Raw genomic sequence first — 26,476 nt, 5'->3', positions numbered from 1 at the left:
GGTCTAAATTACACCAAAAAAATGATGGGATGTTTGTGAACATGCCAATAACCCTTTAACACTGGAGATGACCCCAGCGATGCCTTTTTGACATTCCTTAACTCTTCAACTGTTAATGCGATCAATGCAAATCAGCTGATTCGGACACGGAGAACAGCGGCTTTTCATATGGCATAGATATGCAACAGGTTACTAGCGTAAAATGTTGCATAACAGCATAAAGCCGCTTTTCTCGGCTTCAGAATCCACTGGAATTACGTTAATCATGTGAACAGCTGAAGAGTGGAAAGATTGTAAACATTGGAGTTAAAACTCCACTGTTACAGGGTTAAATTATAGCCTTTTTTTTCAACAGAAAGTCAGTATTTTAGCCTGTGATGAAGATGATGATGATGATGTTCACCATCTCAGTCAAATATCACGTGATCATCTTCTCACGTTTCAAATTTATCCCTGAAGGTGAAAAGTTCTTTTGAAGCCAGCAGCTACTTAGTGAACTGACCAACACAAGTTTCATTTCTTAACCAGCTTCCATCCGGAAATCAGCAGGCTGCCCCTGGCTACTGTAATGAATGAGGGGCGGAGCTACCTTGGCAGGACTATTTCACTTCCACCAGTGCTGGGCAGAGATTCATGAAGGGTGGGAAAAGAGGAAGCACAAAGGTTGATGGGAACATGTTTCCATGAGGGTTCTGATGTGATACAAACAACACTGCTATACCGCCACCTACGCTTGTTTACGGTGCATCCTAACATCAGGACCGGATGAACTCACCTGGAAACAGGAGGCTCCTGGGTCATCTCAGGGGCCGCTGGTGCAGCGTCTGCTGCTGAAACCTGCTCGAGGTCTTTGGGTTCCTCCACAGCTGCCTCAGATGTGGGTGGAGGCTCCTGGGTCTTGCTGTCCAGAGATGGAAGCTGGGATGTGGTTGCAGGGGTGGAGGAAGTTGTGATGCCAAGCTCTGGCTGTGGAGGAGCAAAGGGGGGCTTGGCAGACTCTGCAGCAACAGCAGGGGGGATGCTGTCCTGTGAGGCTGGAGGTAGTTTAGGAGCTGGGGGGGCCTGGTGCTGATCCAGGACCGGCTGCTGCTGATGCAGAGAGGTCTGCTTCTCCAGCGGAGGCCGGGTGGAGGACAGACCCTCAGGGGGGATCGGGGCGGGGGCGGTGCTTGGGGTGTAGGGAGACGCCTGGGCTTTACTCTGCACGTCATTTGGCGGATACAAATGTTCGTCTTCCTCATAAGGAATCTCCTCCCCATCTTCATAGTTATACTGTCCTTCATCCAAGTACATGTCTCCCTCATCATCCTCATACGGCGCCCCCTCTTCGCCTCCGTCTTTGATGTAGCTTCCTTCATCACTGTAGACCGCGGGGTGGTCCTCGCCCTCCCAGCCGGGGGAGTCTTCTTTGCCGTAGCTGACGGAGGAGTGGCAGGAGTGGTAGGAGTCGTTCTCGTCGTAGAACTCTGATCCTCGGAGGCTTTCTCCATCCTCCGGAGGGAACTCCTCGCTGAGCTGAGAGCTGCCACGGCTCAGCTCAGCAGACGAGGCGTACCGGCTGTCTGTGGGGCTGAAACCAGAACACGGTTAGACCAACCCACCGCCACAGCCGGACCGGTCTGTGACGCCAGAGGGAAGCGTGTACGGGGACGGGGACGGGGCAGCTACTTTAAGATGAGTTGGGACGGGGGTCTTAGGTTAGCTCCGGATGTCACAACTGGACAGGAAATTGGGGGGTGTTAACGGGACACAAACCAACTGAAGAGACGTTTCCCAAAAGCTGAGGAAGAATTTGGACGGATTCGGATGAAGCTGGAAGAGCTTCCAGAGAAGAAGAAAATAAATACACTAATGACAAGGGGAGGGGTGTCCAGACACTGAAACATGGAGGAACGACCTCAAAAGGTCCAGACCACTTCTCACAGCTCATCGTTTGAGGAGCCAGAGAGGTAAAGTAGGAATGTCAGGACAGTTCTGGGTTCTGAACTGTGGCCTGAGTCCTGGTCCCCTGCCCTCATGTCTGTCTCTCAGCAGGACACAGACCAGGTTCTGGGTTTTTGTCCCTAACATGTATGAGGATAACAATACATCATTGAATGAAAGAGAAAGGACCTCATCTGGGCTATGCTCACTCGCCTCCAACCCCAAGTTCCTGTGTATCATCGGGGTGGGGGCGGTGCTTTATAAAGTCTTTTATGCAGGTGGGGGGGGGGTTTATATGGTAACAACCGATTTACACAGGAAGTCCCACCAACGACCAACCTTTCTGTCTCTGAGGGCTGTGCAACATCATCCATCCATCCATCATCCATCCATCCACACACACACACACACACACACAGGAGACTGCGTCTAACGAGCCGCAGGTGACCCGACCACCGTGTCTCCGGCGGGAACTTGGCTGAGACAGATTCAGCAGTTTCTACAAAGAAAAATACCAAACATCCACGCACAGAGAAGAGGTGAGAGCGCATGCATGCAAGCACAGCGAGCGAGGAGGACGGGACAAGTCCACCACTGACGTCACAGCCAAACAGAGTCACAGGCCGGAGCAGAAGGAGGAGGAGGAGAAGTTGCAGAGGAGGTTCAGAGACCCACCTATCGGACAGTGAGTGCCTACTGTCTAGAGAATACTGACGACTGGTGCGCCGGCTCGACCCCGAGCCTGAGTCGAGATCACTGCGCTCGTTGGTGGCAGAATCTAAACTATCATAGCGTCTGGCAAGAGGAGGGGAGAGGGGAAGAGGAGCATCAGTAGAGCTTCAGGTCAAAGTGGAAAAGCTCTGTAAACCTCTAAACTGCCCCTCAACATTCAGGTCCAAGTGGTCCACTTTGCTCACAGCTAACACCCTGAGGAACAGGCTTCAGTCAGGTCCAGTCAGAGGTTCCCTCCTCCCCGAGGAAGAAGAGGAGGCCCACATGTGTCCGGAGTTCTGTGATCAAACATCAGCTTTGGTTTTCAAATGTTCACACTTTAGAGAAACAAACGTCTGTCTAAACTCAGAGTTCTCTGAAGGACCTCCAGGCTGGATGCTTTTCATCTTTTCTTGAAAGGTCCAGAAATTCATGTCTTCAGTAACAAACAGCGAAGAAGGAATCCCAATGGGTTACCTTACTAGCGTTACCTCAAAGGCCCCGTTCATACATGACCTACACACATGCGTGAGCATCAGCACGCTAAGACAGGTTCCTCTCTGGAGGAGAAGAGCATTCTGGGAAATGTTACCACGTTCGAGAAACAGAACCAAAACAGCTTGGTTATTTCCTAATGCCATTTCTTTCCATCCTCACTTTTCTACGTCCTTCAAACTAGAGCGCCTTTGGCTGGGACAGCAGCTGCAGGTGTTACCTCATGCTCCTGCGGTCGTAGTCCAGCAGGTGGGGGTCGTCGCTGTAGGAGTGGCGGTACTGCGGATGCCTGATGGGGTACTGGTGCATGGAGGCGTTGGGCTGGGAGGTGGTGTAGAAGGGGGGTGGGATGCTGTTACTGGTCTCACTGCGGTAGTCGCTGTCCCTGTCATCCACAGCACTGTCCGGATCCTCATCTGTGGGGGGCGCCGGGGGGGTTAGGCCATGTTTCCTGTTGTTTTGCTCACATTTGAAAGAAACAGACCCCCTCCCTCCTTCCCTCCCTCCCAAAAACGTGCTTCATAAACTCTGGAAGCAACAAAACCAAACTTTTAACAGAACTTTCTGATCCGATCCTGACACAGAACAACTTTCTCCAAGCAGAACCGAGGACTGCAACTGAGGTGTTCTTCATCAGAAAGGATGATCAACACTAAAGAAACACAGGAAAGTGTCCCAATGAACCCTTGTGTTGTCTTGTGGGTAAAAAGTGACCCACCTCCATGGTTGGGGCGGTATGCTGGTAAAAAACACGACTTCCACTTTTCTAACTAGAAAATTTATGCCTTTTCCTAAAGAGGCTCCATCATTAGAAAAATTTGTTTTTGTCTATGTGTACAAAACTAGGGTACAAGAATTGTCTTATGGGTCATTTTGACCCACAAAAATTATAAATTTACGGGTCAAAATGACCCGTAAAATTATAATTTAAAAGAAATGTAAGAACTGCTAAAAAAACTCGCTAAATAGTTGATTTTTAAAGTTTTTCACAAAATCAAAGAAACCTTTTGTTGTGTTGTGAGAAAAGTACTTCATAGTTCATTTCCTAAGTTTGTAAAAGAAATGTTGACAAATAAATACCAGAGTTTTGACAGTTTTTTTCCATTTCAATATAATTCATTCAGAAGTAATAACTTTACATTTGTATATTAACAATAATACACCTTTACTGTGTGAAAGAAAACTGTCATGACTGTTGGGTTGAGTTGAAAAAGGGTAATAATGTTCATTTTGTAACAAAATGCATAATTAAAAAAACAATAAGATTAAGTTGAATTAATGAGTAGCAGGATGTTTTCCAATAGATTTTAGATTTAATATTCAATGGAGTTGCTTTCTTGTGGGGCTTTGGTAGGGTGGGTCATTTTTGACCCGTAGAACAGGAGGAGTAAAGTCAGAACGTTTAGATCGCACAGGAGTTTAACGAGGGTTAAATCAGGCTTAATGATCAAACACGCAGAAGCCAAACCTGCTGTGACCTCAGAGAACGACTTCAGTCATTTGAAAGAGTTTGAACTCACTCTGCTGGTCGCCCCACAAACTCCAGTTACCTGCACAGCCGTAAAAAAAGAGGACAGATGCTTTGATCACCGACAGATTCATCAGAACATTTAAAAGAATCAGGAAACAATTTGAAAATCTTTTATGTGAAAATGTTTGTGCCGTTTACAGGTGAGGATGCTAAAGTAAACACAACCTACAGAAATATAGAAAATAACATTAAAAAAATGTCCATTTTAGTCACTTAATGTTAAATTAACATAATTTTAAACAGACAAAAGAAAATTAAATGTTTTGTTTGTTTATACAAAAGCTCATATTTACTAAAAGATTTCAATGAACCAAAAGGAAGATTGACTTGTTTGGAAGAAATAACCTCTATTAAATGCTAAAAAGGTTCCATTATTCTCATAACTTCAACATTTAGAACGCCAGCAGTGGGGGAGACTTACAGCACTGTGTGGACGGAGCATGAAGTGGACGCTCCTGTTCTTCTTGATAAGCATACTGTCATTTAAAAAAAGACAAAAAAAGACAGGTTTACAGATCAACTCATCAAAATGTGGAGGAACAGAAAGCGAAAAATGTTTCTCACATCTTGGTCTCTCATTGCATTGAGCTGCTCCAGCTTCTTCGCCCAGTATCTGGCCTCCTCTTCGGGAATGTCTGCAGCACAAAGCAAGCATCTGGTTACTCTGCTGTCCAACACTTCTGAGGGAACTACACAAGGCGCATGCCGCCAGGCTAAAACTGAAGCTCCAGGCTGGAAAATCACCAGCACTGCAGATGAGATCACGAAATAAAAGTCCTCCAGAATGTTCAATGTTTGGAAAACTAAGAGGATCAAATCCGGCAGGAAAAACTTTTTATGAGACCGTAAAGTTTAAACAGAAACTCGTTTGCATGATTTTCAAAATAAAAGCAGGACTTAGCGGCTGGGTAGCTCGGTTGGTAAGGTGGGAAGCTACCATGCAGGAAACCAGGGTTCGATTCCCGGAGGGGAATGAGCAATGGTACTGGGGGAAATTACCATATCAATGGCGAGCAGTTAACATCACCCAGTGAGGGTCCTTAGGCAAGACCCTTAACGCTACTGCCTCCCGAGCGCGGTTTCGGCTGCAGCTCACCGCTCCCCAAGGGGATGGGTCAAATGCAGAGAAAGAATTTCCCTTCATGGGATAAAATACAGTGTATAAAAAAAAAAAAAAAAAAAAAAGACTTTTCAAAGTCAGCTGGAACGTCAAACCTAAAGGCAGTTCGAAGCGCGTGTCGAGCAGCAGCCGGTGGAACGTGGGGTCTTTGGTTCCACAGATCTCGTTTTCAGACATGATGGCGTTGGAGTCCAGGGTCAACCACTGGCCTGGACCCTCCTGGTGAAAACAGGAGAAACGATAACCTCAGCAGAACATCCGGACTCTTATTTGGCACTGATTTAAACATGGATCTTAATCGATTAGTCCTTCAGACGCGTTCTCATCAATCTTAATGAAAAGCCCAGAATCCAAGGCAGAGGAGAGGTCTAAACATGGAGGCTGACTGCAAACGTGATCAATCAGACTTCATATGTCCATTCAACTCTAATTGATCCATTTGAATGACTTGGTTTGAACAACTAAACCTTTTCCAGATGCATTAAACAATGTGCATGCCTGAAGAATAATGCATTGATATGCAGGTGGTGGCTCCATGGATCAGCGGCTTCCTCAGCCAGGACTCAACCCAGCGGTGAGACAGTGTGAGCTAATTGAGGAAATGTGAAGTTTTATTGTTGAGTGAGAGAAGCAGCAGAAGAAAATGCAGCTTTTCTAAGCAAACACCAACTGTTGGTCTGAGTAAAAATAAACGTCTGCGACTTAGGATTCATGTGTGAAAGCTGTGGAAAAAGCAGCCCACCCTCCAGGCTTCAGTACAGAAGACCTGGAGAAACAAAGGACTGGAGGCGGCGTACCTCATTAGACTGCCGGATGCTGCGCAGGGGGATCCACAAGGTTCCCACCATGGTGTCCCAGATGAGCCCCTTGTTCCACACCTCCACGGTGAGGCCCAAATCCAGACGGTTTATCTCACTGTGTGGCACATGGAAGAAACGGTGGGAAAAGAAACAGAAATGAAGGGAAAGGCGGCGAGGTGAAATCAGGCGCCGCATTTGCTGATGGACACCAACCCATCTGTGAGCCCAAAGGAAAAGTGTGAGAGTCTGAGCGCAGCGTCTGGCAGGATTCAAGAGCAAACAGACAACGACCAGCCGCAGCAGCAGCCATGTTTCACAGCTCTGCAGCCTGACTGAACGTCTGAGAGAAGAAAAAATGATCGTCTTCACAGCGAATGAATGCTTTTACCTTTAAATGTTAAACACATCCTGATTTTTACAGCTTCGGCACTAAAATATATGAAGATGTGTTGAATCAGAAAGGTAAAGGGAGGCTGGAGCTTCAGTAGGGATCCTCTGAGCTGCTCCTTCTGCTCCTCCAGGGAGTGTGGAGCCCCAAAGCTTTGAATAGAAACACAAATGTTGCCACCCACCTCACATCTTTTACCTGTGCAGGTGTCTGTGCACCAAGGAAACAGTGGCACCAACAGCTTTATTCATGTCTTCAATAATGGTCAACTTTTTAACTGTAAAATGAAGCGTACCAAAAATACTATCCACATTTGCACACCAACCTGTTTAAAAAAGTATCCAGTGTTGCATCTTTATGCTGCTATACTTCTATGTGTGCTGCTGTTAGAAACCACCTGTCATTATCATTGATAAATGAAGAATATCTTTACGCAAAAGCTCTAAAAAAAGAGGAATTTTTCAAAAACAAAAATTGAGATCACAGGACATTAGCAACTTTTTAAGTTTTCAGCAAGATCTTTAGAAAAGAAAATTCTGTCTTTACAGCCCAAAGCTCCCATTTCTGAGGGCAGACGGAAGCATCTTTACACTAAACTATCGCTGACACTTCTGTAACAAACAATTCCCAGCATAAACACAGACCCACCCATCAAATATTTGCTGAAACACAAACATTCAACAGTCATTTTTTACACTTTTCTGTCTTGAAAAGCTCTAAACTACTTTTAGACCCCCCCCCCACACACACACACACACACACACACATTTGGTTGGATAATCAGGTTTGAATGGAGGAAGTTGGTGCTGATGATGAGTCCAACAGAAACAGAGAGCAGGTTCCCTCAGGAGGGACTGAGAGATGCTGTGAGGGAGCAAACAGGTCAGAGGAAGGAATCAAACTCACAACATGAAGTCCTGCTCCCAGCTGGGCTGGCTGCCCCGCACAGCGATGGTTGTGCTTTTAACATTCTGCACCTTCAGGGTCACGTAGGTGTTGAACTTCTCTGTGGACAAAGATCATGGAGTTGGTTTGCTCCGATGTTTAAATGACAGTCAACCAGAGGTCCTTCAGCGAGGGGGAGGGGCTCACCTTGGAGACCATCCAGTTTGGCTTTTTTCACTGTGAACAGAGGAATAAAGAAAGGAGGCATCAGTCCATCGTTCTGTTTTCGAAGCGCTTTAATGGATAAGTTGAGTTCTGTTTAGTTGTGTGACCTCAAATCCCAGCGGCTCACAGGTCAAGTTATACACTGAATGACAGAGGATGGACATTTTGGGAAAAGGGGGCGGGATCTATGGGAGTCCATGTTGCCCTTTGGGCAGAGTTGAAGGTCTGAATGTGACAGACCTATCATAATCAGATGAAACATGACAAAACACCCCCCTCCCCTAAGGGAACCAGACTTCTGAAGCCCAGCTGAGTTTGTTCATCGTTGGTTTGGAGTTGTGTTTTCCTCATGTCCATGGTCAGCATGAAAACTGCCCCCAGTCGGGGCGTTTCACTGATGTCAGGAAGTGAAGAAGTACTTTAATGGGGACATACCCCCCCCTCCCCCATTCAGAGTCACTGTCACCACAGACATTCATCACTGTGAACACATGCACTTCTTAAAATAGCTTTACCCAGAATGCCCCTGGGATGACGCCTAGTTTGAGCATCGCTGTGTTTCATGGGGCAGTGTGTGTGTGTGGGTCCCCCTACCCTTTTCTTACACCCTCACTCCTACACCTCCCCATAATCATGTGGCGCGTTTGCACGTGCGCTAGCTGTTTCTTTCTTTCATTTGTGCTCCAATAATCTCTCTGTGGCGCCGGATGCAGGCGGGGACAGTGCATCCCCACACTAAAAATAACCACTTCTGTATGTGTCGGGGGGGGTTAGTGCACGTTTTCTGCACACCCCTTGCAGAAATGTTGCAGCCACAGCAGTAACAGGGTCACTTGGTTTCTGTCTTCACTGAATGGTATAAGAAGAACCTCCGCAGAGTAGAACCTCCAAACACAACCTCCATCCAGAGAAGAGATCTGAATCTACCAAGACCAAACACCGATGTAGAACTGAATCTACTGAGCAGGGACCAAAAACACAGATCTAAAAACAGGAAACTTAAATCTTCAGTGCAAGTTATGTAACAAAGAGAGACTTCCCAAAAAGCATGGTTCAGTAATGATTTGGATAAACAAAACAGAATAGCAGGAGATAAAAAACATGGGGCGTGTCTGATGGAGGTGTGTGATGGAGGTGTGTGGTGGAGGTGTGTGGTGGTGTGTGATGGTGTGATGGAGGAGTGTGATGGTGTGTGGTGGAGGTGTGTAGTGGAGGTGTGTTATGGAGGTGTGTGACGGAGGTGTGCGGTGGAGGTGTGTGGTGGAGGTGTGTGGTGGTGTGATGGAGGAGTGTGATGGTGTGTGGTGGAGGTGTGTTATGGAGGTGTGTGATGGAGGTGTGTGGTGGTGTGATGGAGGAGTGTGATGGTGTGTGGTGGAGGTGTGTTATGGAGGTGTGTGATGGAGGTGTGTGGTGGAGGAGTGTGATGAAGGTGTGTGGTGGAGGTGTGTGGTGGAGGTGTGTGACGAAGGTGTGTGCTGGAGGCTCGTGGTGGAGGTGTGTTATGGAGGTGTGTGATGGAGGTGTGTGGTGGTGTGTGATGGTGTGATGGAGGAGTGTGATGGTGTGTGGTGGAGGTGTGTAGTGGAGGTGTGTTATGGAGGTGTGTGATGGAGGTGTGTGGTGGTGTGATGGAGGAGTGTGATGGTGTGTGGTGGAGGTGTGTTATGGAGGTGTGTGATGGAGGTGTGTGGTGGAGGAGTGTGATGAAGGTGTGTGGTGGAGGTGTGTGGTGGAGGTGTGTGACGGAGGTGTGTGCTGGAGGCTCGTGGTGGAGGTGTGTTATGGAGGTGTGTGATGGAGGTGTGTGGTGGTGTGTGATGGAGGTGTGTAGTGGAGGTGTGTTATGGAGGTGTGTGATGGAGGTTTGTGATGAAGGTGTGTGATGGAGGTGTGCGGTGGAGGTGTGTGGTGGAGGTGTGTGGTGGTGTGATGGAGGAGTGTGATGGTGTGTGGTGGAGGTGTGTAGTGGAGGTGTGTTATGGAGGTGTGTGATGGAGGTTTGTGATGAAGGTGTGTGATGGAGGTGTGCGGTGGAGGTGTGTGGTGGAGGTGTGTGGTGGTGTGATGGAGGAGTGTGATGGTGTGTGGTGGAGGTGTGTTATGGAGGTGTGTGATGGAGGTGTGTGGTGGAGGAGTGTGATGAAGGTGTGTGATGGAGGTGTGCGGTGGAGGTGTGTGGTGGTGGTGTGTGGTGGTGTGATGGAGGAGTGTGATGGTGTGTGGTGGAGGTGTGTTATGGAGGTGTTTGATGGAGGTGTGTGGTGGTGTGATGGAGGAGTGTGATGGTGTGTGGTGGAGGTGTGTTATGGAGGTGTGTGATGGAGGTGTGTGGTGGAGGAGTGTGATGAAGGTGTGTGGTGGAGGTGTGTGGTGGAGGTGTGTGACGGAGGTGTGTGCTGGAGGCTCGTGGTGGAGGTGTGTTATGGAGGTGTGTGATGGAGGTGTGTGGTGGTGTGTGATGGAGGTGTGTAGTGGAGGTGTGTTATGGAGGTGTGTGATGGAGGTTTGTGATGAAGGTGTGTGATGGAGGTGTGCGGTGGAGGTGTGTGGTGGAGGTGTGTGGTGGTGTGATGGAGGAGTGTGATGGTGTGTGGTGGAGGTGTGTTATGGAGGTGTGTGGTGGAGGTGTGTTATGGAGGTGTGTGATGGAGGTGTGTGGTGGAGGAGTGTGATGAAGGTGTGTGGTGGAGGAGTGTGATGAAGGTGTGTGGTGGAGGTGTGTGGTGGAGGTGTGTGGTGGAGGTGTGTTATGGAGGTGTGTGATGGAGGTGTGTGGTGGAGGAGTGTGATGAAGGTGTGTGGTGGAGGAGTGTGATGAAGGTGTGTGGTGGAGGTGTGTGGTGGAGGTGTGTGACGAAGGTGTGTGGTGGAGGTGTGTGATGGAGGTGTGTGGTGGTGTGTAGTGGAGGTGTGTTATGGAGGTGTGTGGTGGAGGTGTGTGATGGAGGTGTGTGGTGGTGTGATGGAGGAGTGTGATGGTGTGTGGTGGAGGTGTGTAGTGGAGGTGTGTTATGGAGGTTTGTGATGAAGGTGTGTGATGGAGGGGTGTGGTGGAGGTGTGTGGTGGAGGTGTGTTATGGAGGTGTGTGATGGAGGTGTGTGGTGGAGGAGTGTGATGAAGGTGTGTGGTGGAGGAGTGTGATGAAGGTGTGTGGTGGAGGTGTGTGATGGAGGTGTGTGGTGGTGTGTAGTGGAGGTGTGTTATGGAGGTGTGTGGTGGAGGTGTGTGATGGAGGTGTGTGGTGGTGTGATGGAGGAGTGTGATGGTGTGTGGTGGAGGTGTGTAGTGGAGGTGTGTTATGGAGGTTTGTGATGAAGGTGTGTGATGGAGGGGTGTGGTGGAGGTGTGTGGTGGAGTGTGATGAAAGTGTGTGGTGGAGGTGTGTGGTGGAGGTGTGTGGTGGAGGAGTGTGATGAAGGTGTGTGGTGGAGGTGTGTGGTGGAGGTGTGTGACGAAGGTGTGTGATGGAGGTGTGTGATGAAGGTTTGGTTCCAGGAATTTCCACAAAACTGGCCACACATCGATCTGCTGACTAAGCATTGGAGCCAAAACCTTTTATTTCACACACGATCTTAAACCAACTTGACAAACGGCGGCAGAAATACGCCATCATCACGGGGCGCCATGAAAGCATTTCTTTAAACACTCGAAACAAACATGGGCTAATTGCTGCCTTTAACCCAACAGGAACCCACAATGCATTGTTGATGAAAAAGTCTGGTTTATTTATCTAAGAATTGGAGTTGATGCGAACTCTGATGAAGCAGAACCTCCACCGTCACTCAGAGAAGATTCACCCAGAATCCAAGAGAAGATAATCAAGCATCATGACAAACTTCTGTTTTTATTTGTCACTTTGACATTCGTTTGTGTGTAGGTGCATTCATGTGGAAACAGAAACAGCGAGACCTGTCCTCCAAACTGAAGTCTAAGTGCTGAGAAAGCAGCCCGAGGAGCAAAGTCTGACTCTCATCCATCTGCTTCATCATGTTCTGCTTCATCAACCCGAGGAGCAAAATCCTGAAGAAGAAATGCCTGAGAAACAATAAAGCTGCTTTTTTCAGTGATGATGATGCCCCCGCGCGCTAGTTGGCTCGTGCAGGAAAGACATTCTGATGTTTCAATGAAATGTCATTTCTGAAAACGTTCGGAGCAGAAGGTTCGGATCGAACCGCGCGAACGGGACTCTCACCTCCAACACACAGCAGTGACATCTCTCCAGCGTGGCTTCAGGTCCGAGTCCGGCTTCTGGAGCGTTCGTGCGGGCGCTCGGGTTCAGTTCCGCTGAGAATGCTGGGCTGGAGAGGTTCGGCTGCCCGCCTTTTCCGCGGCTGAGCGGGACCAGGACCCGAACGGCTGCGTGTCAACCGGTAGAACGGACCGTGTTCCGGTTTGGGGAGGACGCCAGCGAGCCTCCCGTGTGTTTGGCGGCGCGACGGGCGGGATTTCAGAGCCTCTCCCTCCTCCGCTCTCAGCTCCCCGGTCTCCAGCACACAGCCATCTTGTTCAGCTTCAGCACCACCAGCTGCGTGGACAGCTCCCGGCCGTGACGTCACGCCGCGTGAGTGAGCGGAAATAAAAGGGACTGTAGTCTAAAAGTTTCAGTTTAATGTCATTTAGAATAAATTATCTTTTTTAAAACAAAATTACATATTTTTTTTCCTTAACGGCGTTTTTGTAAAAAATAAAAATATAAATCAATAAATCAAGCTATTCTCATACTTTAAGCCTCTAAAAAAGAAGGAGCAGCTTTCCGAGAAATATTTAGACCTTTTCCCGAACCGGTTCGATCCAGATTAAAACACCAGACCCGTTGAGCCGGATATGGCGAAGAGCGCCCCCTCCTGGCGCTCCACGCCAACTGCAGACTTTACATTATATTGAGACTAAATGTGAAAAAGTTTGGGTTTAAACTGTTTCAGGAAACACTAAACAAAAGAGCCACAGACATTCTCCTGTTTTGAAAGTGTAACTACATTTAATGACAGTTTCTAAAATAAAAACAAGCAACACAAATATAAAATGCTTACTGAACATGTGATGAGAACATCCCTGTTAAGACGCGACATGAAAACCAAACTTTATTCCATCTTTTTCCAGTTCTGTCACATCCTCCGCCTTCGCCACGTGGCTGCTGCGCCGTCACTTTGACGGCTACTCAGACTTAGTCTGAATGCAGCTGATTCCATCGTGGTATAGAAACACATTCATGATGAAACATATGGATCCATGAGTAAAAAAAAACAGCGTTCTCTCCTGATGATGTTTGTGTTCTTCTCCTCTGCTGATCGGAGAGTGGAGCATCCCTCATGCTGCAGGGGGATTATGGGTCTCCTCATAACTTCTCGCTGGTGATAAATGAAAAGACACGATTAGGCCGAATTCTTCCCCTACAGCAGGGATGTCAGACTCATTTTCACCGAGGGCCACATCAGCATAGTGGCTGTCTTCTAAGGGCCAGATATAACTTATATATGTAACTAAATGTAATGGAAAATATATGTGACTACTCCTTAATGTTAAATAACTCATTGATTCTGTCAGGTTAGGTTATATGGACAGTGTTTAAGTCCTAATGTATAATCTGATATTTCAAGTCTGATTCCCCCAGATATGAATAAATACACCATCTATCTATCTACAGTGAGGTCAATAAGTATTTGATCACCCTGTAAGTTCTCCCACTTAGAAAACATGGAGGGGTCTAAAATGTTCATCATAGGTGCATTTCCACAGTGAGAGACAGAATCTGAAGAAACATTCAGAAATCACGTTGTACAATTTTTTTAAACAATTTATTTGTATATTACTGTGACAAATAAGTATTTGATCACTTGATTAGCAGATAAATTTTTGACCAGCAAAGACATGCTGTTGTGCTTTTAATTAGTCCAACTCCACTCTGCTCATGATTCTAAATGAGTGGCACCTGTTTGAGGTTGTTAGCTTGCATTAAGGCACCTCTGCACCCCAAAATCAGTCAGAAGTCTAACTACCAACATGGGCAAAACCAAAGAGCTGTCAAAAGACACAAGAGACACAATTGTAGACCTTCACAAAGCTGGAAGTGGCTATGGGGCAATTGCCAAGCAGCTTGGTGAGAAAAAAACAACTGTTGGAGCAATGGTCAGAAAATGGAAGAGGCTAATGATGACTGTCAATGCCCCTCGAACTGGGGACCCTCAAGATCTCACCTCGTGGGGCATCGATGATGCTAAGGAAGCTGAAGAATCACCCCAGGACTACACGGGAGGAGCTGCTCAATGACCTGAAGAGAGCTGGGACCACCGTTTCCAAGGCTACTATAAGTAATACATGAAAACATCATGGTTTAAAATAATGTATCGCACAGAAGGTTCCCCTGCTGAAGACAACCCATTTCAAGGCCCGTCTGAAGTTTGCCAATGACCATCTTGATGATCCAGAGGAGTCATGGGAGAAAATCTTGTGGTCAGATGAGACCAAAATAGAACGTTTTTGGTCTTAACTCCATTCGGCGTGTTTGGAGGAGGAAGAAGGAGGAGCATCATCCAAAGAACGCCATACCTACAGTGAAGCACGGGGGTGGAAGCATCATGCTCTGGGGGTGTTTTTCTGCACAGGGGACAGGACGACTGCACTGTATTAAGGAGAGGATGAACGGGGCTCTGGATTGTGAGATATATGGCAAAAACCTCCTAACGTCAGTCAGAGCGTTGAAGATGGGTCGTGGCTGGGTCTTTCAGCATGACAATGACCCGAAGCACACAGCCAAGAAAACCAAGGAGTGGCTCCGTAAGAAGCACATCAAGGTTCTGGAGTGGCCTAGCCAGTCTCCAGACCTAAATCCAATAGAAATCTTTGGAGGGAGCTGAAACTCCGTGTTGCTCAGCGACAGCCCTGAACCCTGTAAGATCTAGAGAAGATCTGTGGAGGAGTGGGCCAAAATCCCTGCTGCTGTGTGTAGAACCCTAGTGAAGAACTACAGGAACCGTTTGACCTATGTAATTGTTAACAACGACTTCTGTACCAAATATTAAAGTTGTTTAACTCAAGTGATCAAATACTTATTTGTCACAGTAATATACAAATAAATTGTTTTAAAAAAATCGTACAACGTGATTTCTGAATGTTTCTTCAGATTCTGTCTCTCACTGTGGAAATGCACCTATGATGAAAATGTTAGACCCCTTAATGTTTTCTAAGTGGGAGAACTTGCTAAATCACAGGGTGATCAAATACTTATTGACCTCACTGTATATACCCGGGCTGTGTCCCACCAAAGTGGGGTAGCCTAGACAGGGCACACATTCTTAACTCCCTCCTTTTCTTCTCCAAACAGTATTTATACGGAATAAATACACACCAATCTTTATGTTTTATTTTAAGAAAGTAAAAACTTTTATGCTCTCGCGGGCCACATAAAATGTCATGGAGGGCCACATTTGGCTCGCGGGCCTTGAGTTTGACACATGTGACCTACAGCTTCTCCCAACCCCAACCCTCAAATGGAGACTTATGTGAAAATAGTGTCTTCTAACAGTCATCAACAGTTGCCGGTCATCCACGTTAGCGTGTAGCTGCCAGCGCTTTGAAAATACACAACATTGATTTTATAACTTTAAATAGGCATGCTAGAACAAAAGATCATTACTAACATTTATATGGAAACTTGTGTCCTTCAAAGCGCACGTATGTGAATAAATGCGTTTCTTCTACGCGGCACAGCACGACGTGGATTACCCTCGCAGCAGATGGATACAGAGTCCTCTGCTGCGAAGATTTCACCTTCAAAAAACTATTTCGGACAGCCCTACCCCTCCAAATGCCCCTACAGTTGAAGGGGTAGGGGAAGAATTCGGATTCGGCCGTGGACATAAAGAAGCAGGTATGAACCCCACTGGACCTCAGAAAGCCCCCCAAACATGAACTTCTGTGGAGCCGCATGCTTCTCCTGTTCACGCCACCACAAATCCAAATTAAAGACAACAAAGATGCCGAACAATAAGAAAAATGCACATCTAATCTGCTTTGAAACTAATGTACTTGATACTAAAAATGCTTCAACTGTGATTCCAAAGTCAAGACGAAGGACGGCAGACAGCTCTTCATTTATATTCCAGTGGATCAAACGATGTCGCATCTACCTGTCGATGTGTGAGAGGACTTCAGTGAGCTGGTTGACCAGAGCTCGGTGTTTGTGGGGGTTTCCCTCAAGAACTCCGTTCAGACGACTCAGGTACGAGTCCAGATTTCCCAGAGACGCCGTCTCTCCCGTATCTGTGAAGGAAAACAGGAGTTCTGGTTTCAGAACTGGAGCTGCAACACAGCGTGACATCATTTCCTGTACCCGTTTTGTGGTGTTTAATCTGTGTTGCTATCGAGCCCGTGACAGAGACGTCCCCGTGGCTGTGGGAACGCCCATCCGCCATTTTAGGAGTCAAACAAAGAGCATAGCTGCCACAGATTTCTGTTATGTCCTCTTGACTCCTTTCATCATATATATGATCTAATGACAGTTCCTTCCATGTCGTTGATATAGAGAAAAATAAAGGTCTGCCAGCGTCTGGTGTCTCCTTTTACCAGTAAGGATGAGGATAACGGAGACCGTATATTCAGGCTCCGCAGGAACCTGGGATGCTGCTTCCTTACATTTCCGTGTTTTTGGAAAAGTTGCCATTTATTGATCACCGTTAGATAGAAAAGAAAGTACCGTTTCAAGCCGGCACCCTTTCAAAAGTAACAGATTGGTACAGGATAAAACCCAAATTGTAACCATCCTTATCCTTAAATATGTATCACTTTTAAGACAAAATGTGTAACCAAAGGCCAACCTGAGACTAATTGTTCACCGTGAGCATCTGTAGGCCGCCATCCGTCCCGTCAGACTGCAGCAATTCATCCTTATTTTCTGCCTTCAGAAATCAATGAGATAAAACGCTTGAATTTGGATTTCTTCTATTGTGACAACCAGCAGGGGCGCTTGTAGACCATGATGCCATTTAGCGGCTGTTTCTCTACACCAAAGTCACAGATTTTACCCGTCATGTATCAAAACAAATGTGTGCTTGACTCCCAAAATGGCTGACCATGGCGGACACGTGATGTCACAGCAAAGGGCCCATTGGTGAACTTTCCCAGATCAGATGGCTGAGCGACTTGGTTTAAGACTTGAAACCAGAAAAGTGAACCCCAATCCAAGTGCTGGCTGACCTGGGAGCGGCACTGATGACAGGCTGCTGACCAGGGAGTGTTTGATGGCCAGCAGGTGTTGGTGAAGAGCCTGGGTCCGCTTTTCATCCTGACCCAGTTCCGCCTCTAGACGCTCCTTAGCGCTGTTCATGTCCTTGATGTGCCGCTGCAGAACCGCGTTCTGCTCTTCAAACTCAATGTTGGCTTTTCGGAGCCGCCGCAGCTCCGCCTCTCGAGCTGCAAACAGAAGGTCACATAAAAAAGAAGAATCCCAGATAAACAAACCCGTGTTCCTGAGGATCGCGTGGAGCTACCTTTGTTCTGATCAAGGAACTCCTCTGTGAAAATCGGGATGTCAAACCTGCTCGGGATGTCGGAAGCCTAAAGCGAACGTGGTTGCGGAAAAAGACAATCTGTTTCAACCGTCCAGTTCTGAGAAACGTCTGAGGAGAACAGCCGGAACCGGACGGCACAGCCGTCTACATACCTTCACCAATGACGATCCTGAGCTGCTGAAACCTACGGGAGGTTCTTCTGGAAGACACAAAGTGAACATGAGGGGCAGCGGGGACACAAAAGCACTCATGAGGAGATCAACGTTTCCACGGAAACGGCTGACTGACAGGAACAATCACCTTTCTTGATCTTCTTGTCGTGTATTTTGGCGCTGCTGATCTGAAAGGCTTCGGTCTGCTGGTACTCCTTCAGTTCCTGGGCGTACTGCACCTTCTCCCTCTCTGCCTCGTCCAGGTAACGCTGTCAACAGACCCACATGTTTGAAACCAGAACCGCCAAAGGAGCGTACGACCTCTGCCGTATGATGATGATGGAAACAGATACCTGTTTGTCATTTGGAGCTAAATGCGTCCACTCAGACCCCAGTCTCTTTGTGATTTCTGGGAACGGTAAGTCAGGGTATCGGGCCCGCATCTGTTCCCGCCGCTCGTTCAGGAAGCGGACATAGCCGGTTACGGGCGCCTTTGGACCGTTTGGAAGAACCTTTTTCCTTTTCTTCCCCTTTGGCCAGCCTCTCTTCTTAGGCTGCAGAGAGAAGGAACCAAATAGTGATAACAAAGAGGAACATCTGCAGCGATCTGTGTATCGACCCACTGACTGTATGATGTTCCCCCCAGTCAGACATTGACAAGGATGACAGTAAAGGATGAACAGATATACAGGAATGAAAAGGTAAATACAGTTCTGTTTGGGGTTAACATCAAACATGGTTTGTTTTCATCCAACTGTTCAGAAAACCTTACTTTATCTTTATCTATGAAGGAAATATACATATATATAAATATTCAAACTAAAACAAAAACGAAGGTTTTTTTTTTTTTAACAAAAGACATAAATAACCATAAACATCCTTTATTAAGGTTCAAAGGAGGCGGGAAAACTGTATTTCAATTAAGGATCTGAAATAAGGGAAATGTCTAGTAAAAACAAGTTTCTTTTCTGTGGCGCGCGTGCGCGACAACGCGCGTAGACTGTTCCTTCGGCGGGGCTCACCTCCTCCTGGGCTTGGTCCGGCGCGTGCGGAGCCCTGGGCTGCTGGGAAACGTCCCCGTGCTCCTGCTTGATTCCTCCCATGATGCTTCACTTCTGCGAGTTTCCGTTAAGACTCGTTCCCCGCAGATAGACTTCAGCTGCGCGGAAAGACGTAAAAACGCGCAACATTAGCACCGATTTGACAGCGAGATGTTGCACTTCTGGTTCTGCTCATGTTACTGTTAACGGTCAGTTATGGCTAATGTTAACTGGCCAGTGTCATGCACGCGCACACGCACACCAGACACAACTCACACAAAGGTAACCAAACCGCAAGTTTTTAGGACTGGAAAAACTACGGTCGTAGATCCAAAGTGTCATATTGGTGAAGGTGAAATTACTGACCTGTTCAGTTTAAAAATCGATTCACTTTCGTGAACATACGACTCTTTCTAGGCAGATGTGTCCCTCGGTCAAACAGGAAGTGGAGCTGATCTGCCACCGGATTGGTCGATAGGAAGACAGCTGATTGGTCGATTGAAACTAACTCCACCCCTCCCCGTCCAAACCAGAAGCAACTCAGTCCACGAGAAAAGCTTCCATAACCGAACCGGCTAAGATTTCAGTGGAACAGAAATGCGATGAACCTGTTTTTCCACTGACACCTTTCCCACAGTTCATTTATGGTGTTTTTTGCGCTTCTTTAAAGAAAAAAAAAAAAACTAAAAATCTGTCAGTATAATCCTAAAAAATAACTAGCTCTCAAAAGTCTGAATAAAACCAACGTGGCTGCAGATGCATCTGTCTGCAGGTGTTCTGCTCACCTGTCTGCTGCTCCGCTACATACAAACTGAACATTAGTTCAGACCATTATGAAGTTTGTAACACTTGAAACCTGTAAAGATCCAACCACTGCTGTACTCTTGTCAGTTCCCAGCGTTTAATATTAGGCACTGAACACTTTCAACTGAAACAGGATGGCCTGTTCTCCAAGGACCTGCCATATAGGACTCATGTAGCACTTTGGCTCATCATAAAGCTGACAGGACTTTAAACATGGATCCCATACAGAGAACACGCAGCAGCACACCATTCTTATTGAAAAACGCTTTTAAAACCAATTTTTTAATTTCACAGAACCAACTACCTTATTAAGGGCTGAAGCAGGATTCAGAATCCTGACCAGACGTGCAAATGAATCATGAAACTTTGTGAATAAATGAAACCAAGGAGAGAAAAGACGACAAACTGGATTTTTAAATGTTTTATTTATCGTTTACAATTTTTGTGTTTATTTTCTGATCTTTTTGGCTTTCTTGAGTATTTGCTGTTCTGTACAGTCCGGTCCCAAATGATAAACAAATAATGTGGGAATGGAGGAATGGCGAAGAGCGGTGCACTACAATTTGTCCAGGTAGTTGTCCAAAGCTGGGACGCCTTCTTTGAGACCTTTACGTTTGCGTGTATCCGTGACAACAACACCAGGCTTGGATGTGGGCTCCATGGGGTTTCCTGGGAGGATCTGCCAGTGGTCGAACATGCATTGTGGGAAGGCCTGGCCACCGGTGTTGGAACGCAGGTCAGCTGTGAAGCCTGCGACACAGAACATTACTTGAAACACGCCTGCAGACGACCTTCTGCCACACAGAGGTCAAACATTCCAACAAGAACAGGCTGGAAGGTGAAGAAAGAATCTCAAAGCAAACAGGAGCAAACCAAAAGACTTACCAAATGACTCCATGACAGGCAGGTAGGCCTTAATGACATACATGGGTGTTCCCATGACCCTGGACTCCTCAAACACGTGTCCACGTCTCCTGGTCAACACACCGTAGATCCCACCCATCGCAGTCTCAGGGCACTACAAAATAAAACCCGTGTTGCTGATATTCTTAAAAAAAAATAAAAAATAAAATAAAGGAACCCCAGACTCACTTGGATTTCCACCAGGTAGACCGGCTCCATCATTCTGGGATCTGCTGTCAGCTGACAGGCATACAAGACTCTGCGGGCTGTGGGGATGATTTGGCCGCCGCCGCGATGGATGGCGTCTGTGTGCAGGGTCACATCATGGATGTCATAGCGGATGCCGCGCATGTTCTCTTCACACAGAACTCCCTGTAACAAAAGCCTTGTAAACGGCAAGAACACCAATAACTTCAACCGTTAGATATTCAGGCTCTTACTTCCTTGGCCGCCCACTGGAACCCAGCCACGACGCTGTCCTTGATCTCATTAAGGTACTGAACTCCCTTGGTCACGTCCACCAGCATGTTGGGTCCAGTTCCGTCAGGTCCGAAGCACCAGATCTTTCTGGCCTCACCGACATCCCACTCGTATTTGTCGGCGAGGTAGCGGGCGCGGGCCTTGAGCTCCTGCCGGGAGGTCACTTCACCCTTGTCGATGTCTTCTGCCAAACCATCTTCAAAGGGACGGGCCTTCATGAACAGACGGTTATGCTTGTTGGGTGACTTTGACAGACACATGACACTAGATTCTGCGCTGACTGTCTCTCTGTAGGACACCACCGGGTCAGATTTCTGTGGGAAACAAAAGAAGCTTCAACAACTCCACACCCAACAAACAGATGAAATGTTTCTGCCTGTATAATCCTAATCTCAGCAGGAATAATGTTGAACCTTGATTGGAATGCAAGCGTGATCTTCTTCCAAATCCTTGAGGCAGATTTCCAGGTGCAGCTCTCCTGCTCCTGCAACAATGTGCTCTCCGGACTCCTCGATGATACACTGCACCATGGGGTCAGACTTGGCCAGACGCTTCAGGCCCTCCACCAGCTTGGGCAGGTCTGCGGGGTTCCTTGCCTCCACTGCAACTCTCACCACAGGGCTGACGCTGAACTTCATCACCTTCATGTTGTGAGCCTGCTCAAAGGTGGTGATTGTTCCCGTTTTGACGAGGTACTGGTCCACTCCAACCAGACCCACAATGTTTCCGCAAGGCACATCTTCAATGGGTTCAACGTAACGACCCATCATCAAAATGGTCCTGAAAGAGCGAACGCCCCACATCTGCGTCAGTATGTTCTCAAACCAAAACTCAAACCTTGTTCTGGAGAGCAGATGTTGAAACATACCTCTGGATGGGCTTCAGGTACAGATCCTCCTTCTTTCCTGGGACAAAGTTTGGTCCCATGATGCGTACTTTCAGGCCTGTGGAAACGGACCCAGAAAACACACGACCAAATGCATAGAAGCGACCCTTGTCACTAGTGGGGACCATCTTTGAGATGTACATCATGAGTGGAGCTTTGGGGTCACAGTTCTTGATACCTGGGAGACAAATTGTATTGAACTGCGTTAAAAACAGGAACATCCTTTCACACAGAATCAGATCCGTCAGGAAAATGGTAAAAAGAGCAACTTCGTACCCATTGCAGCTTCATCGTCTCCTGGTCCCTCATAGAGCAGCTCACAGCGGTACTTCTGAGCAGTGACCGGGGAAGGCAGGTGGATTGTGATCATCTGCAGAAGAGCTTCTCCAGCAGGCAGCCAGCGGCGCATCACGGCCTTCAGGAGAGGCTTGCCCTCCTTGTCCTTGTCTTCGTTGTCCAACTTGACATCCATCTTCTGGATGAGCTTAGCTGCTTCATCCTTCCTGAAGTTCATGATGGCATCAAACACCTGCAACAACGTGAAATCCAATTTGGCTTCAGGCACTGACAAAACATGAGCCACATCTGCGGCATTTGCACCTGCTCAGGTCTACATGCATCATCACTGCTTAATTCAGGTCAAAGTGAAGAATAGCTGAGTCATCACTTGCAGGTTTATAGATTATGGCGCTGGGTTCAAAATGTTCAAAAGTTAGGACATTTCAAAGTGGTTTACCTTGAAGATGGGGTCCAGGACAAGAGCACAGAAGGTGCGGGGGTACTTCTTGCCATCAGCGCCAATAGCGCTTTTGACAAACTTTCCATTTTCGCTGTCATAGTATCTATAATATTCAGCAAAGCATTGATGAGATTTCATGACGGAAGTTTAAATATCTGGGCAAATTAGTATGAGACACACCTGTCACCCCACAATTTCTTCATCATGTCTTCCACCTTCTTGCAGCGCTCAGCTGCAGTCATCTGGCTGTTGCCCTTGGCAGCAAATTTGGCCGCGTACATCTCAGCAAACTGCTTCAGAGTGAAAGCCCAACCGTGCAGGCCAGAACCGAAGCCGATGGTTCCAATGACCGGATCAACCTGGATGAGATAGACGGGTTATGGAGACGTAGGAGAAGATTTATGTTCATGTCTTTGACAGAATGACAGAATTTTTTTCTCAACTAAATGCCTTTTCACCTTGGAGGAAAAGGTTTAGCTGGAGCCTGATTTGCATATTTTGTTGGATAATTACATAAATATGCAACTTCCATAGCCACCACCCCCCAGGACTATGAATGAATAAAAAAGGTTAATTTAATCCACCACATACCATGATGTTACCCATTGGTCCATTTTCATCCTCTCCATAGGTGGAAATGATAACATTGACAGACTCCACAATTCGCTGGAATGTCTGGTAAAGATCTTCTGGTTCCAGCTGCAACTCCAGTAAGGCACGGTCCATCTTGTTCATCATCAGCACAGGCTTGATGCGCTCACAGATGGCCTGACGGAGCACGGTCTCCGTTTGTACACACACACCTGTGCACAAACACCTTTATAAACTCATGCGCATAACCAACAGCAGCAGAATGGTTTGCAGGGTAAATCCAGAGCTGTATACATGCTGTCTGCACCAAAACTAAGGCTTTTATTTTGGAAAAAAGGAACTGATTATATTACACTCCAGGACGGGGAATTTGACACCAAAATTTATCGTCACAACAAAATATTTGTCATCTAGCCCGAAGAGCAAATGTATACAGTATATTCAGCTATTCAGCCTTAATCTAAAACAGCATCATTGCAAAGTGACCTCACTGTGGAGTCCACATCAACATGCAAGCTCATCAAGACTAGAGGATAGGGGCAAAGGTCATTTTAAAACATTACCAGAGACACAGTCAACCACAACCAGGGCTCCATCAGTGACACGGAGAGCGGCGGTCACTTCAGAGGAGAAGTCCACGTGGCCCGGTGAGTCGATCAGGTTGATCAAGAAACCACGGCCGTCCTTGCTCTGCTTGATGAAAGCCATGTCGTTTTCACTGAGCTCATAGTACAGGGAGATGGCTCTGAGGGTTAGAATAAAAACAGCATGTTAACAGCAATAAACATATCTCTGTATTTATTAAAGATTCATTTATTAAAGGAAAATTCAAATGCAGCTAAAAAAAAAAAAACTAAAACACAAGAGCAGTTAATGCAATTACAGCAGTACAAAACATTTTTTATGGCAACTTTTCCTGTTACTAATTTATAAAAAAACATTATGAAAACCTAAATGTTGGAGTTCATGTCAGGAGAGTGACTAAGGTGTTTTTGTCAGGAACAAGAGGTAAGACTAGTTTCCCAGCTCCGCCTTAAACTTTAAACACCCTGAGATTAACAATAGTATCACATTCTGCTGTCCCGACACACACAGGAATGGGACACATTTAAAGACAAGTTTAGTCAACTGTCTATAAAGTATTATGTTAAGTAAATCTGAGTTTTAAACTTTAATTTAGGTGATGTTCCTCTCTGCTGGGCTAGAAAGTTAAATATAATGCTTTAAAAAATGTAGAATCACCCACAGATGAAAAATCTATTAGGAGCGCTAAATAAAACAAATGGCAGACATTATGGAATGTACTTCTGCTCCTAACATAGCTTAAGGTGGAATGCTTTCAAAGAAAGCTCATTAGGCACATTAAAAATCTACAGACTTTGACTGTGAGGAGCTGCTCTAACAAAACCATAAACAGTAAAAAAAAAAAAAAAAGCTGCTTTAAACTGACAAAGATGCAGATAAAGCTGGTCACCATTCCCCTAGACACGTACGTAGACTTGATGGTAATGCAACGTTCCTGTTCATCTTTGCGCGTGTCGGTGAAACGTGTCTCTCCAGCACGGGCAGAGGCAATGATGCCAGCTTTGGACACCAGTGAATCCGTCAGCGTTGACTTTCCATGGTCCACGTGCGCAATCACAGACATGTTTCGGATGTTGGCCTTTTTGTCCATGATGCCACGGATCTGGTCTACGGTAAAGTTCACCTGAGGACAAAAAGAATTTCCATTTAAACCAAACTAAAGGGAGACTCAACTTTTCTTTAACAGTGCAGGTGCCTTCTCAATGTCTTGAGGGGATTGAAATGTGATCATCATGTGGCTTTTACAGACCATAAAAAAAGATTTAATATAAATTCTATGACTTATCAAAGATCAGATTCTTTGAAGTAAAAGACACTTATGTGCAACGGTCATATACAGCTGTTAACTGCATCTTTATCATGTTGACACTCCCATATGGAGGCAACTTATGGCTCATTTCAAAGGTCCTGCGTTTCTGGGCGTTGTGTGTCCGCCATGATAAAGTCTGACGGTCTTAGCAACTACGCATGAAGTGAAAATTGGAAACCAGGTGCAACAACAAGTAAACAAACTATTACGTTTTGCGTTAAACAAGATGACGTCCGATATTCTACATTAATGTGCGATGAGACCGGCGTCATATGTCTGCTCCGAAGGGCCACGTGTACAGACATTGCACCTATGCTACATGCTAATGCTAGCAGAGCTATTACCGGCAAGTTGCTGCCAAAACAAATGCAGTCATTTTAAGTGCTATATTTTACACAGGAGTTGCCTTGTGGCACATGACGTGGTTAAAACCACAAAAGCCGTAATAGTATCTCTTATTGTGTTGCCAAATCACTCTGAAACGTCGTTGGAGCTAACAGTGAGCAACATAAAAAGCCGACCGACGCTGTCAACCCGCATATTACGAGTAGCACGAAAAACAGGAAAAGTCAAGTTTTAAAATCAGGTTTGGTATATATGACCCCGAAATAACAAACCACAGACAGCACAGAAATACAAAAACTCTTGAAAATCGGAGCAGAACTGCATTATATGACTTAAAGGCCCCAAACGCTTTGATAACAAAAAATGGTAGCCATTTTGAATCGAACATCCAACGTTAAAAAACACAAGATTTTCTTCCACGGCAGCTGCGTCATTGCATTCATATTAGCTGAAAAGGAGCGTTGCGATCTTAATGTTTTAACGATGCACAAAATACACGGAAAAGTCTCACCATTTTGACGGATGGTTTCGGATTCTCTTGCTGGAGAAGAGACAGGAAACTTTACACTGCCTTCCTTACAGGGGCATAGGCAGGGAAGAGGCCGCTGACGTCAGACTTCCAGGTTTTATACTGCATGCGTCAGTGTCGTGCGTGGTCACGTACTAACGTATTGCGTTGAAGTTACTAAACACTAGTCGGTGTGGTAACTAAAAAATATTAACACGTGTGTGAAATGCTGTTTATTCCTGGTCTGGAGCATGCGCACTGATGGAAAACATTCTAAAGCCCCAAAACATCACTAAAAATTTAACCGTTATGCAAAAAAACACGAAGTTTGAGTTAAAAACATGACTTAAATGTAAATAGATGATAAAAGTCACTGCCTCTACATACATACATAACAGGTGAGGTCACTGAGATCACAAAGCTCTTGGCTTTGAAAGTTCAAATCAATTATGTGTTTTAAGACAGCTAAAGGGAAAAAGTAGATCCCTTTCTCCTGATCTGCTCAAAGCCTTCAGGATTGATATGATACCATTAGATATGATACCA

The 26,476-nt window shown here is 46.3% G+C and overlaps 3 protein-coding genes across 14 annotated transcripts in view; all 3 read right to left on the bottom strand.

Annotated features, from left to right (window-relative positions):
- unc13a (unc-13 homolog A) overlaps positions 1 to 12,947 on the bottom strand; it is a 40,787-nt gene extending 27,840 nt beyond the window's left edge. For 4 of the 10 annotated variants that reach the window (XM_023954105.1, XM_023954106.1, XM_023954107.1 and 1 more), the window contains exons 1-11: positions 12,275 to 12,947; positions 8,061 to 8,090; positions 7,875 to 7,974; positions 6,578 to 6,695; positions 5,876 to 5,999; positions 5,225 to 5,295; positions 5,082 to 5,136; positions 4,650 to 4,679; positions 3,350 to 3,545; positions 2,599 to 2,718; positions 776 to 1,570 (exon numbers count right to left, since the gene is read on the bottom strand). In XM_023954105.1, coding sequence (XP_023809873.1) covers positions 776 to 1,570; positions 2,599 to 2,718; positions 3,350 to 3,545; positions 4,650 to 4,679; positions 5,082 to 5,136; positions 5,225 to 5,295; positions 5,876 to 5,999; positions 6,578 to 6,695; positions 7,875 to 7,974; positions 8,061 to 8,090; positions 12,275 to 12,296 — 1,661 coding nt within the window. In that variant the 5' untranslated portion in view covers positions 12,297 to 12,947. The remainder of the gene's footprint in view (positions 1 to 775; positions 1,571 to 2,598; positions 2,719 to 3,349; positions 3,546 to 4,649; positions 4,680 to 5,081; positions 5,137 to 5,224; positions 5,296 to 5,875; positions 6,000 to 6,577; positions 6,696 to 7,874; positions 7,975 to 8,060; positions 8,091 to 12,274) is intronic. The other 6 variants (XM_023954111.1, XM_023954113.1, XM_023954108.1 and 3 more) reach the window with 5 other exon arrangements.
- A 90-nt stretch (positions 12,948 to 13,037) lies between these two features.
- Positions 13,038 to 19,261, bottom strand: hmg20b (high mobility group 20B). 3 transcript variants are annotated; one of them, XM_020702248.1, is made up of 10 exons: positions 19,147 to 19,261; positions 18,763 to 18,899; positions 18,094 to 18,294; positions 17,889 to 18,009; positions 17,741 to 17,787; positions 17,568 to 17,634; positions 17,275 to 17,490; positions 16,209 to 16,341; positions 14,277 to 14,384; positions 13,038 to 13,430 (listed from the first exon to the last, which is right to left on the bottom strand). In XM_020702248.1, the coding sequence occupies exons 2-9, from the start codon at positions 18,841 to 18,843 to the stop codon at positions 14,297 to 14,299; spliced, it is 954 nt and encodes a 317-aa protein (XP_020557907.1). In that variant the 5' UTR covers positions 18,844 to 18,899; positions 19,147 to 19,261; the 3' UTR covers positions 13,038 to 13,430; positions 14,277 to 14,296. The 3 variants fall into 3 exon arrangements, with proteins under 3 accessions (XP_020557907.1, XP_020557908.1, XP_004067746.1); XM_020702249.1 differs by having other exon boundaries at positions 17,741 to 17,784; XM_004067698.4 differs by lacking the exon at positions 14,277 to 14,384 and having other exon boundaries at positions 19,147 to 19,260.
- Positions 19,262 to 19,990: 729 nt separating this feature from the next.
- LOC101171982 (elongation factor 2) lies at positions 19,991 to 26,056 on the bottom strand. Its single transcript, XM_004067697.3, has 13 exons — positions 25,934 to 26,056; positions 24,677 to 24,891; positions 23,747 to 23,928; positions 23,184 to 23,395; positions 22,773 to 22,951; positions 22,590 to 22,695; positions 22,130 to 22,382; positions 21,836 to 22,031; positions 21,381 to 21,747; positions 20,928 to 21,281; positions 20,677 to 20,859; positions 20,470 to 20,602; positions 19,991 to 20,334 (listed from the first exon to the last, which is right to left on the bottom strand). Exons 1-13 carry the CDS (start codon positions 25,934 to 25,936, stop codon positions 20,141 to 20,143), a joined length of 2,577 nt encoding a protein of 858 aa, XP_004067745.1. The 5' UTR covers positions 25,937 to 26,056; the 3' UTR covers positions 19,991 to 20,140.
- Positions 26,057 to 26,476: the final 420 nt, after the last annotated feature.

Source organism: Oryzias latipes, chromosome 4 (genome assembly GCF_002234675.1).
Source record: "Oryzias latipes chromosome 4, ASM223467v1".
Lineage (NCBI taxonomy): Eukaryota > Metazoa > Chordata > Actinopteri > Beloniformes > Adrianichthyidae > Oryzias > Oryzias latipes.
This window is presented reverse-complemented; position numbering and strand designations above follow the sequence as displayed.